This window comes from Dothidotthia symphoricarpi (assembly GCF_010015815.1).
Source record: "Dothidotthia symphoricarpi CBS 119687 unplaced genomic scaffold P153scaffold_18, whole genome shotgun sequence".
Taxonomy (NCBI): domain Eukaryota; kingdom Fungi; phylum Ascomycota; class Dothideomycetes; order Pleosporales; family Dothidotthiaceae; genus Dothidotthia; species Dothidotthia symphoricarpi.
In genome coordinates this window covers 243,439-255,767 of record NW_022985025.1, presented here as the reverse complement: position 1 = coordinate 255,767, position 12,329 = coordinate 243,439, and the positions used below count along the sequence as shown (strand labels likewise).

General features: G+C 48.4%; 2 protein-coding genes across 2 annotated transcripts; one reads left to right on the top strand and one right to left on the bottom strand.

Annotated features, from left to right (window-relative positions):
- Positions 1 to 5,334: 5,334 nt before the first annotated feature.
- Positions 5,335 to 7,225, top strand: P153DRAFT_388801 (MFS general substrate transporter; the record flags this gene model as incomplete). Its single annotated transcript, XM_033670783.1, has 3 exons — positions 5,335 to 5,628; positions 5,686 to 7,117; positions 7,170 to 7,225. 3 exons carry the CDS (start codon positions 5,335 to 5,337, stop codon positions 7,223 to 7,225), a joined length of 1,782 nt encoding a protein of 593 aa, XP_033520443.1.
- A 734-nt stretch (positions 7,226 to 7,959) lies between these two features.
- P153DRAFT_323017 (glycosyltransferase family 2 protein) lies at positions 7,960 to 9,560 on the bottom strand. Its single transcript, XM_033665194.1, has 3 exons — positions 9,278 to 9,560; positions 8,456 to 9,214; positions 7,960 to 8,407 (listed from the first exon to the last, which is right to left on the bottom strand). The coding sequence occupies exons 1-3, from the start codon at positions 9,425 to 9,427 to the stop codon at positions 8,063 to 8,065; spliced, it is 1,254 nt and encodes a 417-aa protein (XP_033520442.1). The 5' UTR covers positions 9,428 to 9,560; the 3' UTR covers positions 7,960 to 8,062.
- Between the last annotated feature and the right edge of the window lie 2,769 nt (positions 9,561 to 12,329).

Here is a 12,329-nt window from a genome sequence, read left to right as displayed (position 1 = left end):
CATTGATGGCGTCCAACAACGTGGTCGATGGTACAACGTTGATATGAACATATTTAGAGGGGCTGTGATCGTGGACGAACGGGAAGGCGACATGTAGTTGTTGGGCGGCTAAATTCAGTCAACCCATGGGCCGTCTTTCGTTAACTTGGTGTCCTGCAGCTTGAAATTCGATATGTGGTACAGTTCCAAGCTTGTATCGAAGTTTCCGGATATTGATGAACAAAGAGTCGCCTTTTTGCTCATCCATAGGACAGATCAACCCCACAACGAAATGTCACTTGGAGCTCAGACGCCACCAATGCTTCTCAAAGACTGCCTAAGGTAGCATGTATAGATACAAAAGTGTCACGAGGATTGAACATCCCACCCAGATTACTAGATGGATGGATAAGCGCAGAAGTCTAAGGCCTAGCAGTCCTGACTTAGTGCTCGAAATAGGTCTGTTTGACTGGTTATCTCAAAAAGGCTCAAAGAACGAACCTACGAATACGCTAAGCGTATTGCAGCCAAGCGCCTACTACGACATGTGTCTCAAAGAATCACCGGTTCCAGTTACACGTGAGGACTCTAATAGCGTCATCCTACCGATCATACACTGTCCATGAGCGCACTCAGATGTGGACATCGAACAAAGCGAAAGAAATATCAACCTATCCCAGATGATCTATGTTCACACATCGACCCATGCTCTCAGTCCGGCTAAGACACATTCCCTGCCATACTTAGCATCTGTGTACGCATGTAGAGCTCAGCGCTCAATTTTACATGGAGGACTTATTAGAGATTATCAAGGATCTTCGTCCTCGCAAGAAATCAAGGCTCACGTCGATAAGAGACAAGAACAGATCTACGCAAGCTACGATGGGAGGTAGCATTTGATTGATGTCGTACAATACGTTATCTATAATTACTACGATCATGATGCTGTTGTTCGTGGAAGATACTGGTAGAAGACAGTCTATCATTCTCGAACAAGTCTAGGTACCAGCCTGTCGGGAGGGACACAACATACATGGTGGTCTGTGTAATCCTTGACGATCAGCAATGTGTGTCTCACTTATTGCACCCTTCCGACCTCACTGTACCGGTAGGTACCATAAGGCAAGGCGATCGTTTGATGTAGATAGCTTATCCGGATTCATGCACGACGTTCTGTATTACCGATTCAAGATCCCTATAAATGACTTGGATGCAAATGCCTCAGGTTTGAAACTCAGTTGCTAGGTTTGGTGTACTGGCATTTGACTAAAGTGAGGGACCACGGTTTCTGCGCTTATGACGGCCTTCTCGCGCCAAAGAAATGTCGACGGCTTGACACTTCCACACATTTCGCCATGTCTCACCAATCGGAAGGTTTCTAACGCATCTACCCACGCGCGCATATGTATTGGGTGTTTGAGCACAGCCGTGACCAGCAGATGCAAGTTCGGGTCAGAGGATTAAACTTTAGTATGCAGTAACTCGACGCGCTAATACCATAGGAGTAAGGATGTGAACAGCAGTTCATGCAGTCATCATGAAGAATAGAAATTAGGGCAAGTTCGACCAGGCTGAGATCCAGATAAGCGAAGGCGGTTATTGGGGGCCGAAACGTGAGCACCATTCGATGACAAGGCTGAGGAGTCTCCGTCAACAATAAGGCTACAATATTGACAAATGGGGCTTCCAGAACAAGGTGGTCGGTAGGCTATCTCACAATATGTCCGCGTGTAGTATATCTCCTGATAAGAGAGTAAGATGTGTCTTGAGGCAAGAGATAATCTAAGCATACTCCAGCCTTAGCCATAATCATCAACAGAACTGAATTTGATAGCCCTGACCGGTGTCTTGTGGCATGCATGGTCGGCAAGACATGAATGTTCTTGGCTCGTATTCTAATTCTGTCATTACTTTGCAGGACATGCAAGTCTGGTCCAGGATGACTATGCCTTCAATGTGTTCTCGTGTCATTGTAGGCACCCCTGTCTTGGCTGCTCATAAACCATTACATGAAAAATTCATGCTAAAGTCTCGCCCATAACGGTGAAACATGTACTTTAATGAGCAAGCTATATCAACCAACTCTTTTTTAATGATCTAAACTTCGTATATTTAACTCACTAGCACTTCTAGACATTGATGTTTACAGAACCAACATGTGTGTAATCGTTTCATGCGTATATAAACTCTAGGCATATCTCAGTCAAGACTGTCCACGTCATAGTGTTCAAATAGATTCATCCACAGAGGATGTTGGTGAGCTGGCTACTATCGGTCTGCTTCATACACGAGAAGTCCTCCATTCAATTAGTTCAACCAGTTGGTATGCATAATTCGACCAGGTTATTTGACACTGAGGTGAACAAGCATGATGCATTTTCGATCTCAGTAGAATATTCACAGAAACAAGGCAACCGACCACGGAATTCATCCACGGAAAGAGGAAACCGAACGTTACACAAAGTGCCGTGTTTGAGATGCACCGGAACTACCCGCCTTACCCTAGTCACACAGTAAATCTTACGAGAGTCACGGTCATTTTGAAAACTTTGAAAGACCCTTCTCCATTCCTGTCATCATGACCTGTCCGCTTGAATCGACAGTCTGACTAGTGCAGAAATTGAGGGTCTGAGACTAGGCAGAAGGAAGACTAGAGAATCAGCGTCTATTAAATCTGGTCGCATGTCGCAGTTTTTATTCCTAAACTAGTTAGTGAAACGGTTGCCTTGTTTGCCTGATTCCATCGCAATACCCAGTGTATTGGATTTGACGCGAGACCGCCTTCCCGACCCGCCCGAGAAGTATCTAAAGCGGGGCAACAAATTTTATGACCGGAAACAGATAAAAGGCTTATCGTCGGCTCTTGTAAACGCAACTTGAGTATATGAGGCCGGTCATCAATCCATACCACTGGTGCATAAAAGATTGTATGTCACGCTACCCGCCAATCTCGCAAAAGTAAACACGTGGCGTGAATGTGGCTGGCAAGGCTGAGAACTAGCGATGAGTAGATCGGCATGACAGAAGGACCACCGATTTCAGTAGGCGAGAAGTGATGAAAAAAGATCACCTTGGGGGCCAAAACTTGAGACAGGGGCGTTATAAGGCTGAAGACCCTTGACCTAGGAATTCAGTATAGCAGATCCAAGGTAGAAGCACAACAAGGCTAGCATTGTAGCTAGGAATAAACCCTGTCCCTTTGTCGTTAGAATTTGCATGACCACATATCATCGCAAAGTAAACAGAATCAACTTCACATGCATAAGGAAATACCGTTAATTTCGCTACAAATTTGAAGTACTGGTGACTTTCCGGAGATAAATCAGTCTCATACCTTCAATGCACATGCGATGTCACTTGAATCAAATGATTTTACATTGAGCGGACTCATGCTCAAATCTAGCAAGTTCTGACTTCTGAGGATGTCACTCACAATTCGGACATCGCCTAGAGCAGTGGAATTTCGGCCTACGCCATGTCTGACAAAGGAAGGAGAAAAGCAATAAAGAAAGAAGGCAACGGAAAAGTGGAGAGAGATGTCGTGTGAGATATTGTGTAAGAAGTAGTGTGAGACATCGTATTCTAGCCTATCCTGCTACTGAAAGTCGACGTGGTGGACGTGTCTGGTGTGAGCACAAGGCCGAGAATAACAGATCAGATGAGTATGTCAGTCGACGATGGCGTGCTTCGTGTGGTGGGGTTTCTAAGGAGAAGATGTCAGGCAGGGTCAGTTGATCAATTGTCCTGCCTTGTACGTAAGAGACGAAAAGTCAGCAACGAGACGAAGAAAGAAATGTGAAGCATCTTTAGCTAAAACCTTGCAGGAACCAGAACTCCGTCATACTTGATGTTACCCAAATCAATGGCGACAGGTCGAGAAATAAATAATGAGATAATGGTATCAAGACGTGAATTGGCTACCCCATTGTGTTTTTTTGACGGTATTATACGGCCAAGGTTGGCAAGAGCGTCTTGCAGATTTGACTTGACGTCAAGTGTTGAATCTCTCTATGGGCTGAGATACGAGAGACCGATGAAGCTGAGAGAACTGTGGATAATTTGTGGATATTGAGGAATCTGTGACTTCTCGCGCATGGTACAAGGAACAGAGTTCACCGGAAGCGATCGACATCGAGAGGTATAACCGGTAGTATGTTGCCTTACGTATGTCGACGTGGCTCAGCTGCTAGGTCTTCAAGGAACATGTTCTGAGATTATACCCAAATCAGGCTGAAGACACGTTTACCCCAGCCAGCTGACGATGAAGGACGTGGCTCATCGGTGCCGTTACGGGCCTTGATATTAAAATTGGTATAAATGGCATAGTGGGCCATCAATCGATAACTTGCCTTCAAGGTCGTGTCGCATACCATCCCTTCCACTGTTCAACAGCCCGTCGAGGGTGACAAACTACTGATGGTATGCATTTAAACCGGTTGGCACAACAGTTGTCGGCGGTAGTTCGTGTAGATGAATTGTGAGTACTTCCTAGTTTAGCTTGCCGACCAGAATTTAAGTTGAAGCATGCATTCCGACTCTTCACCATCATGTCTGCCAGGTTTCTGCTTCGCAAAGATCTCCACCAATGAATATCTCACACTCGTGATATGAGGTAACCAGACTTGTGTAGAGGGAACAACCGCAAAGCGATACGTCTCCGACTCTTTCCAAATCACTTCAGCACAAGTGATCTATGTAGCCTCCTAGCCGAGCAATTCGTCGCACTGTAGACACAGCCGGCGATGTCGTGGGGACCCGGTCCTGTCAGAGTTGTCAGAGTTGTCAGAGTGGTGGACAGACGCTTTCAAACATATTTAGAATCATGGAAGGCGAAGCATCGTCAGCTGACGCGGACCGTTGATCAGCCGTCTTATCTCCGCTATCGCGCGCCGTTGGCGGATCGGTTGAAGAGATCTGCACATCACAACGTCATGACGTGCCATCTCCACGCGACGGGCTACCAAACAACTGCTTGTCATCTCTGCGTGGGAACACAGCGGACCATATTTCGCGGACATAGACCTGCGCCTCTTTGTCTCTGTGCTTCTATTCATTTCTTTCTAACATTACGATCGTGATTGATGGTAAATCGCCCAGCAATATTGGTAAGCCGAAAGTTAGCCCCCTGCCCAGGATTACATGAAGGTGCCATCCTTACGCGGACTGCCTCAGCTCGTAGAGTCGCATTGCGCTCTTAATACAAGCCGAGTTCTTCTCTTATGGCTATTCTTACATTTGTACAGTGATTAGAATAGTAATGCACTCGCGATCATAAACGATATCACCCTAGCCCCGGGTCTCCGCCACTCGCGATACATACCAGCTTAGACACCACCGAAGCGCATATATACCAACATGGCCTCCAACACAGATGTGCCGTCGGTGGAGGACATCTATGTAGACCAAGGGCTGCGATCCGGTCCGAACGCCCAAAAAACGAACTCGAAAGCGCCCATCCGCGTCTACGAGGAGCCGAATATATATGGGGCGAATTCGTCGGGTCTTGATAGTAATCAGGAAAACGTACCGCTTCTAAGTCCTACGAGGAGCGATAGCGGAAACACAAACGGCGATGACAGTGGGAACGGTGAAACAGAATGGACATTTGACAAAGAATTCCAAGGGCTTCCTTGGTGGAAACAACCATCAGTAGGCACACGACGATATCCTATGAAGTATGGGAATTTGATGGCCTGACAAGTATAGATATTCTGGCTCCTGCCACCATTCCTTCTCTTCACCATCGCCTTTGGGGGTGTTATAGTGCCCAAGATCAACCTCATCATGGATCTGGTATGCGAAGAGTACTACGCTTCACAAGGACCCAACCCAGCATCTGGACCTATGGACCCGGGGCAGCAATCTGATCGGTGCCGAAATGACGACGTCTCATCACGCTCCTCACTCTTCCTTCTATATGGCAGCCTATGTGCTGGTATACTTGCGGCTGTTACCAGCCCGAAGCTCTGCGCGCTCTCCGATCGATATGGACGGAAGAACTTTATGATCTTCAACACATGTACTGCGCTTTTTGGCGAAGTGCTCACGATCCTCGCAGCAAAATACCCCGATGTCGTACACGTCAATTGGATCCTTGTTGGCTACGCCTTCGAGGGGCTTGGTGGCTCTTTCATCGTTGGCATGGCACTTGCTCACTCATATGCTTCTGACTGTGTTTCCCCGCAGAAACGCAGTACGGCGTTCTCATATTTTTACGCTTGTCTGTTTGCTGGTATAGCGATAGGGCCTGTCGTGGCTGGTTACATCATTGAAGCGCGTACAAAATCAGTTGGTAAGACTGAAGCGCGTCTTCTCATCTTCTACCTTGCTCTAGCAGCCCACGGCATGTTTATATTCTTCTTGTCGTTTTGCATTCCCGAGTCACTCTCCAAATCACGGCAAGCAGCTGCAAGAGAGAAACACGAGGAGGAGATGGAGAGACTGGGCCCAGCGTCCGATTGGATAAACCAGCTTCGCCACGTCAACCTCTTCGCTCCTCTCAAGATTCTCTGGCCCACCGGTCCCGGTACTTCATCCGCCGTTCGCCGGAACCTAGTTTTGCTTGCCGCCATAGATACCATCGTGTTTAGTGTTGCCATGGGCGGCATGGGCGTCGTGCTCGTGTATACGCGTCGTCAATTTGGCTGGCAAGACGTGGAAACTGGGCACTTCGTCACTATCGTGAACGGAGCTCGAGTTCTTGGTCTCATCGTTCTTCTGCCTCTGATCACGAGAATTGTTCGCGGCAAAACACCACCTCGCCAGCGCAGCTCTGGTTGTGATAACTTCGATCTCTCGATCGTTCGTTTCGCCATCTTACTCGACATGTGCGGTTACCTCGGATACACGCTTGCACGCAAGGGCGAGTTTTTCGCATTATCTGGAGCTTTGGCTGCTGTTGGTGGTATAGGCAGTCCGGCGTTGAGCGCTGCTCTAACGAAGCATGTACCCCAGGACAAGGTTGGACAGCTGCTTGGTGCGACGGGCCTGCTGCATGCACTTGCCAGAATAATTGGTCCTACCGTATTTAATGGCATCTACAGCGCGACAGTAAGCCTTTTCCGCCAAACAGTGTTTGTTAGCTTGACGGCGACCTTTGGTTTGGCGTTCGTTTGCAGTTGGTTTGTTCGACCACATGGTGAGTACTTCGAAGTTAAATCTTTGGATCATGGATTCTGATTGAGTTGCAGTGTATATCAACGATAAGGAACCAGAAGATCAAGATTCGCTGGAGCAGAACGCGTAGTCTGCGGATTTGCTCGTCGTCTCTCTATTTATTTTTCCATAGTAATACTTCACTTTGGGGCAACGGCGTTTTCCATATCCTCTTCGAACACACATACAGAGGGCGAAGGCGAATACATACATGCCTGGGCAAGTTAGAAAGTGGTCCGCAATCCATTGAAATTCACAGCGCGAGCAAGTTCAAACTGCCGACTGATCAAAAACATTGCCAGATCACTGGCCGGCCTTGTGCCTCAAACTCACTGCCTTGCAGCCTTTTTCCATGACCTGGCCGCGCAAAAACAGCAAAAAGATATTCCGACACCTGAGTGATTCGAACACTCGCTCCCGAAGGAACGGGCTTAGCAGGCCCGCGCGTTAACAGCATGAGGTCAGCTTTAGGTCATGTGACGATGGATTGATAGTGAACTTACCCACTCCGCCAAAGTGCCTTGGTTGTTGTTGATGACGAGACTGGGGATATGTGACTATATGTTCTGCCGTGATTTCAAGGTGATTGACTTGTGGTGTGAGATTCAAGAGGATGGTGACAAGTGCGTCCATGTGCAGTGAGCGGGGAAGTGGTGGGGTGAAACTGTGGGGCTGTGTGACTCCACGTTCCATGCACGCATCACATTGACGGAGTAAGTGTAGTGGTACGTTGCAGCTTCTACGAACAGAACTTCTCGTGCGTGTTTGATTCCGGTTTGCTCTGAACTGGGAACAAATTATCAGGAGATATTGGCTGCGTGTGCGGTGAAGTGGATTTGATAAAGACCACGTATGCAGAGCAAGACACATTCATGAACAACGTCTACACAAACTTAATGAGCATGTGCATATTCTATCCGCCATCTCTCTAGTCCCTCTTGTAAATGCCCAACGTCCAACAAACGCGCAACAACGCCAATCCCCATGCCATACCAATGCTATCCCAAACAACATTCAGCTTACTCCCCATGACTTCCTTCCATCCGATTGTAACCTCCGCCATGCCAATATCCGCAGTCTCAGCCAGCATCAGCATCTCCACGTCGAAAATCCAGCCTTCGGAGTGCATGTACGGCACAATATAGGGAAGCGCGGGGCGCGAGAAAAGCTTGAAACCACATTGTGTATCTTTTATGCGGGCCGTGGCGGGCGGAGTCATGATTCGAAGCAAGATATGGAAGGAGTGCATGAGGAAGTTGCGGAGTTTGGAACGCTGGAGAGATAATTAGCGCAAGCTCGATGGTGGGAGGAAAGTTCAAACCTTGACGACAACTTCGCTGCCTACGAGGTGAGAGCGGCTGCCAATTGCAACGCCTCGACCCTCTTTGTCTTCGACTTTCCTGCAGCCCTCGACTAGCCTGCCCAAGTCGCTGAACCGACTCGCGCCATCGGCGTCTGCGAAGACCACGTACTGTCCTCGGACGTGTCGCATGCCGTGAGTGACGGCCCCACCCTTGCCTCGATTCTTCTCCAGAGTGATAACACGGATGCTACCATGTGGAATATGCGTTGAGTGTGGTGTCTGTCCTGCCCCATTCTTCGACCAAGGTCCTGGAACGGATACAGGGTGCTGGCTCAATTGGTGTTCCTTCGCAAACTGCAACGCTTTCTCGACCGTCCCATCTGTGCTTCCGTCGCTCACGATCAGAATCTCCCAACCCTTGGCCTTCGCTGCGCCTTTCTCCCCGTCGTGTGCCCCGCCGTATTCGCTTTGCAGAAACTCCACAGCTTCCTCCAACATGCCTTCCAACCGGTCCTCTTCGTTGTATGCCGGTACTACCACGCTCATGAACAGCTCAGCATCCTCAATTGGCATCTGCGGCGGTACAATGACCTTTGCGCCTGGCGCATTACCTGCCCTTTTCTTCGCGACTTCCTTTTCCGCCGACCATTTGTCGTGCCAGCAGGGAAGTTCCTTGGGCGGACTAGGCTCGCCGTTTGGTAGAATGGTGGTATACTGTTTCTCAGAGCGGCGTGGATCGCGCGGGACTGGCGCAAGCATCTGAAGGGCAATAAAAGCCTAAACAAAGCAATTGTTAGCATGATTCGCGCGCTGGGTCGATGAAATCACGCGTCTACATACCCAGAATCCGAGTGCGACCAGCAGGAAACCCAAGGCCGAAACGAGCACCCACGTCGGCGGCATCACTACCTGCTGTTGTGGGTGGCTCTCGAAGCCATAGCCTGCGCCTTGAAAGCTTGTATCGAATGCCTTGTTCGCGCGGTTGGACATGTTGACGTATAATGCCCTAGGGCGGACGATCTGAGGCGTATGCTAACTGCCGATAACCACACGCATCGAATAACGACCACTTTCAAAAAGTAAAGAGCAATCTGAGGAGTCAAGAAAAGGGGACGAGTGAATGTACTTATTGCTCGGTAGCCAATGAGACACGAAACTGCAACGTGGAGGCTGACGTACCGGCTGAAAGATAGCCCCGCCGCTAGCGGCCCTAGCGCCCTTGGATTCATAGCACTGTACCAAACTTCACCACCTTCGTACCACATCTTTATTTGTGGTTCATCTGTCTCTCTGGACAATACTATTCTTGCAGCCCTAAAGCCTCACGTATATCTGCGTTCAATCCTCTTTCTGTTCACCTTCCTCAGCAACCTGCCAACTCGAAACACGTCTATCCCCACCAATAGGAACTGTGAAACCATGTACGATACGAAAGTACACTCCCGAGAAAGTGAAAATGCGGCCGAGCCGACCATAGCTCCGATGGATTCTAGCCTCCCATGGACAAGGGCATTCGATGTGTGGTGCAACGATGGACAAGCTGCGCCATGCAAGGTTCCGTAGACCTGGGTCCCATGTCGTATCATTACCACGTCTCACAACTGTCTCTCCCTACGTCGACGATTCATGACTTTGTAAACCGGTCTTTGATCCACGACCTTCCGTTCAACGTTAGTGTGGCGACTTATTTGTCCCATGTGATGCTGCTCGGACAGCTTCCGTTGACTACTGTCAACTTGGAAAGGTCCCTACCCTGACGACAGTACATCTGTCAGCCTACGAGTCGGATCATAGCATTGCACTGACGAGTTCAACTTCAAGCTACTACTTACGAGTGCGGTCAAACAGCTGTTCTATTAGAAACCAAGCGCACGTCGATGTTCACTACTGGATTTGCAATCAAAATAGAGCGACTGAAACCCGTGTTGCCTACAAATATCGACATTAACAGGATGATAAACTCGTAATTACGACGACATCGAAGCTCACGGTTAGGTGTTTCGGACAAGTGTCAACAAATGTGATTCACCGACTCTTACCATCATGCATAGTTGCCTTCTTCCCGAGGCTGCGTGATGAACTGTTGCCTAGAAATCATTCAGGGCTGAGCTGAACTCCGCATCGTTTACAAGCCAACACATGTTCGCCACTCTAACCCCACCAATCCGAATATTATTTCAAGGTTCCAGATCTCGAGCCCAGGAGAATGGTTCAAGCCGGCCTCCACGTGGTGTCAACGCCCGACAGCGAACTGCGTCTCATAGTTTTGCGATTACAAACGGTGCGTCGGAGAGACGGCTGGGGATACGACTAATAAAGAACAAGTTTCGATTGGCTAGGGCTTGCACTTGCAATATATCCATCCTTTTTTCGGCTACAGCGTTCTCAAACTTGATACTTCCTTCCCATTCGTCACTATCATTCAAGATTATTCATGTCAGATGGCGACGAACTTGTTGATCATAACAGCTGAGCGTCCAAATTCCATAGACGACCGATAGCCTAGTCGTTTTGTTTCACTTACCAAAAGGCGTCCAACAAACGCACACCAAACCATGCACGAAATCATCCCGAGTGAAAACAAAGTACTGAACAGGGAGTGGTGTATGATCTGAGACTGTTTCGTTTCCCTAAACGCACATCCTCAATCGGATCCAGGTGCGTGGGGGTGAGAGCCGTCGAAAATGAGATAATAAATTAACCGAAACGGAAGACTTGACATCGGTCTAGAGAAAGAAAAACAAAGCAACGCCCGTGGGGTGAGACATGAGCAACACCAGAAGTTTGGTGCTTGGTATGCCAATAAGCCCGTTGGGCTCACATACTCACATCCATGTCGGCTTAATAGCTCCGATGCATCTTAGAATTCGCCACTGATCCTAAGCTCGGTTGTTGAGAAAAACGTGGTCATACCAACTCAACTGTACGCGAGTAGAGGATTGTAAGCTGGAAGGGAATATACATGCATTTCCTAGATCGAACCATGCGAATCAATAAAGCCGTAGGACGCAGTTTGATCAGCTGCATAGACTTCTACCAGATGTCAAACCTGGCAAGCTGGGAACGTGAAGTACGCAGATTGTACTCCAAAGAGCCTCTTCAGGGTGCTGATTGGTAATCTGAAAGTCAGCCCGATGAACCCATATGCAAAAGACCCACATATATTCTTGGCCGAGTTGCAGTACAGTGACTTTATGCTTTAGCACAGCCAGCCTATAGGGTATGCTTTTGCAAGTTGACATGGAAATCTCACAACAACACGGCGTTGCTGGAGGACTTCTTTGACGTATAAAGGCTCACTGTGACGCTGGATTTCATCTGCATCCCATTGAACTTCACAACCCTAAGATATCTGTTCACTTCTGAATAATCAAGTAGCGTGGACGCCACAAACTTGGCCCAGTGTTACCATGCCCGTTCCTGTGTACACTCAACAAACCTCGGCGTCCAAAACGGACGATCAAAAGTGTTCTGATACCTCATCGTGTGTAATCATCCCATTGTATGTCTGTCGTTCGAGCTCACACACGGGAAGGACAAAGGCCGAGCCCTCGAGTTCGGTTACAGGGGGAAGTCAGAACTCCCAGAGCAAGTTGTCCAACAACGACTCGAAGTCGAAACTTTTACCCCGTGACGCAAACTTGGGTAACTTGGAATTTGGGTATATGGGAGCTCAGTTTGGACGTGGATATGGTGGTGATCTTTGAGCGCCCTATGAGTGCAGGCTATTTCTGACGTAGCAAAGACGCCATTCCTATGCAGCTACCGAACCATTGCAGAGGACGGCGATTATGGCGCATCGAAAGTACCAACAATGTGTTTGCTTTCTTCAATCTCACCATAACACACAAAAATATAAGTTTTACCGCTCTTGCGCAAGTTTTATTTAATG

Excerpts from the sequence above, each read along its gene's own strand:
- P153DRAFT_323017 (XM_033665194.1), bottom strand. The coding sequence starts at position 9,427 with ATGTCCAACCGCGCGAACAAGGCATTCGATACAAGCTTTCAAGGCGCA. Across the intron at positions 9,215-9,277 it reads TGGTCGCACTCGGATTCTGG|GCTTTTATTGCCCTTCAGAT; the intron begins GTATGTAGACGC and ends TGCTTTGTTTAG. Across the intron at positions 8,408-8,455 it reads GCAGCGAAGTTGTCGTCAAG|CGTTCCAAACTCCGCAACTT; the intron begins GTTTGAACTTTC and ends TTATCTCTCCAG.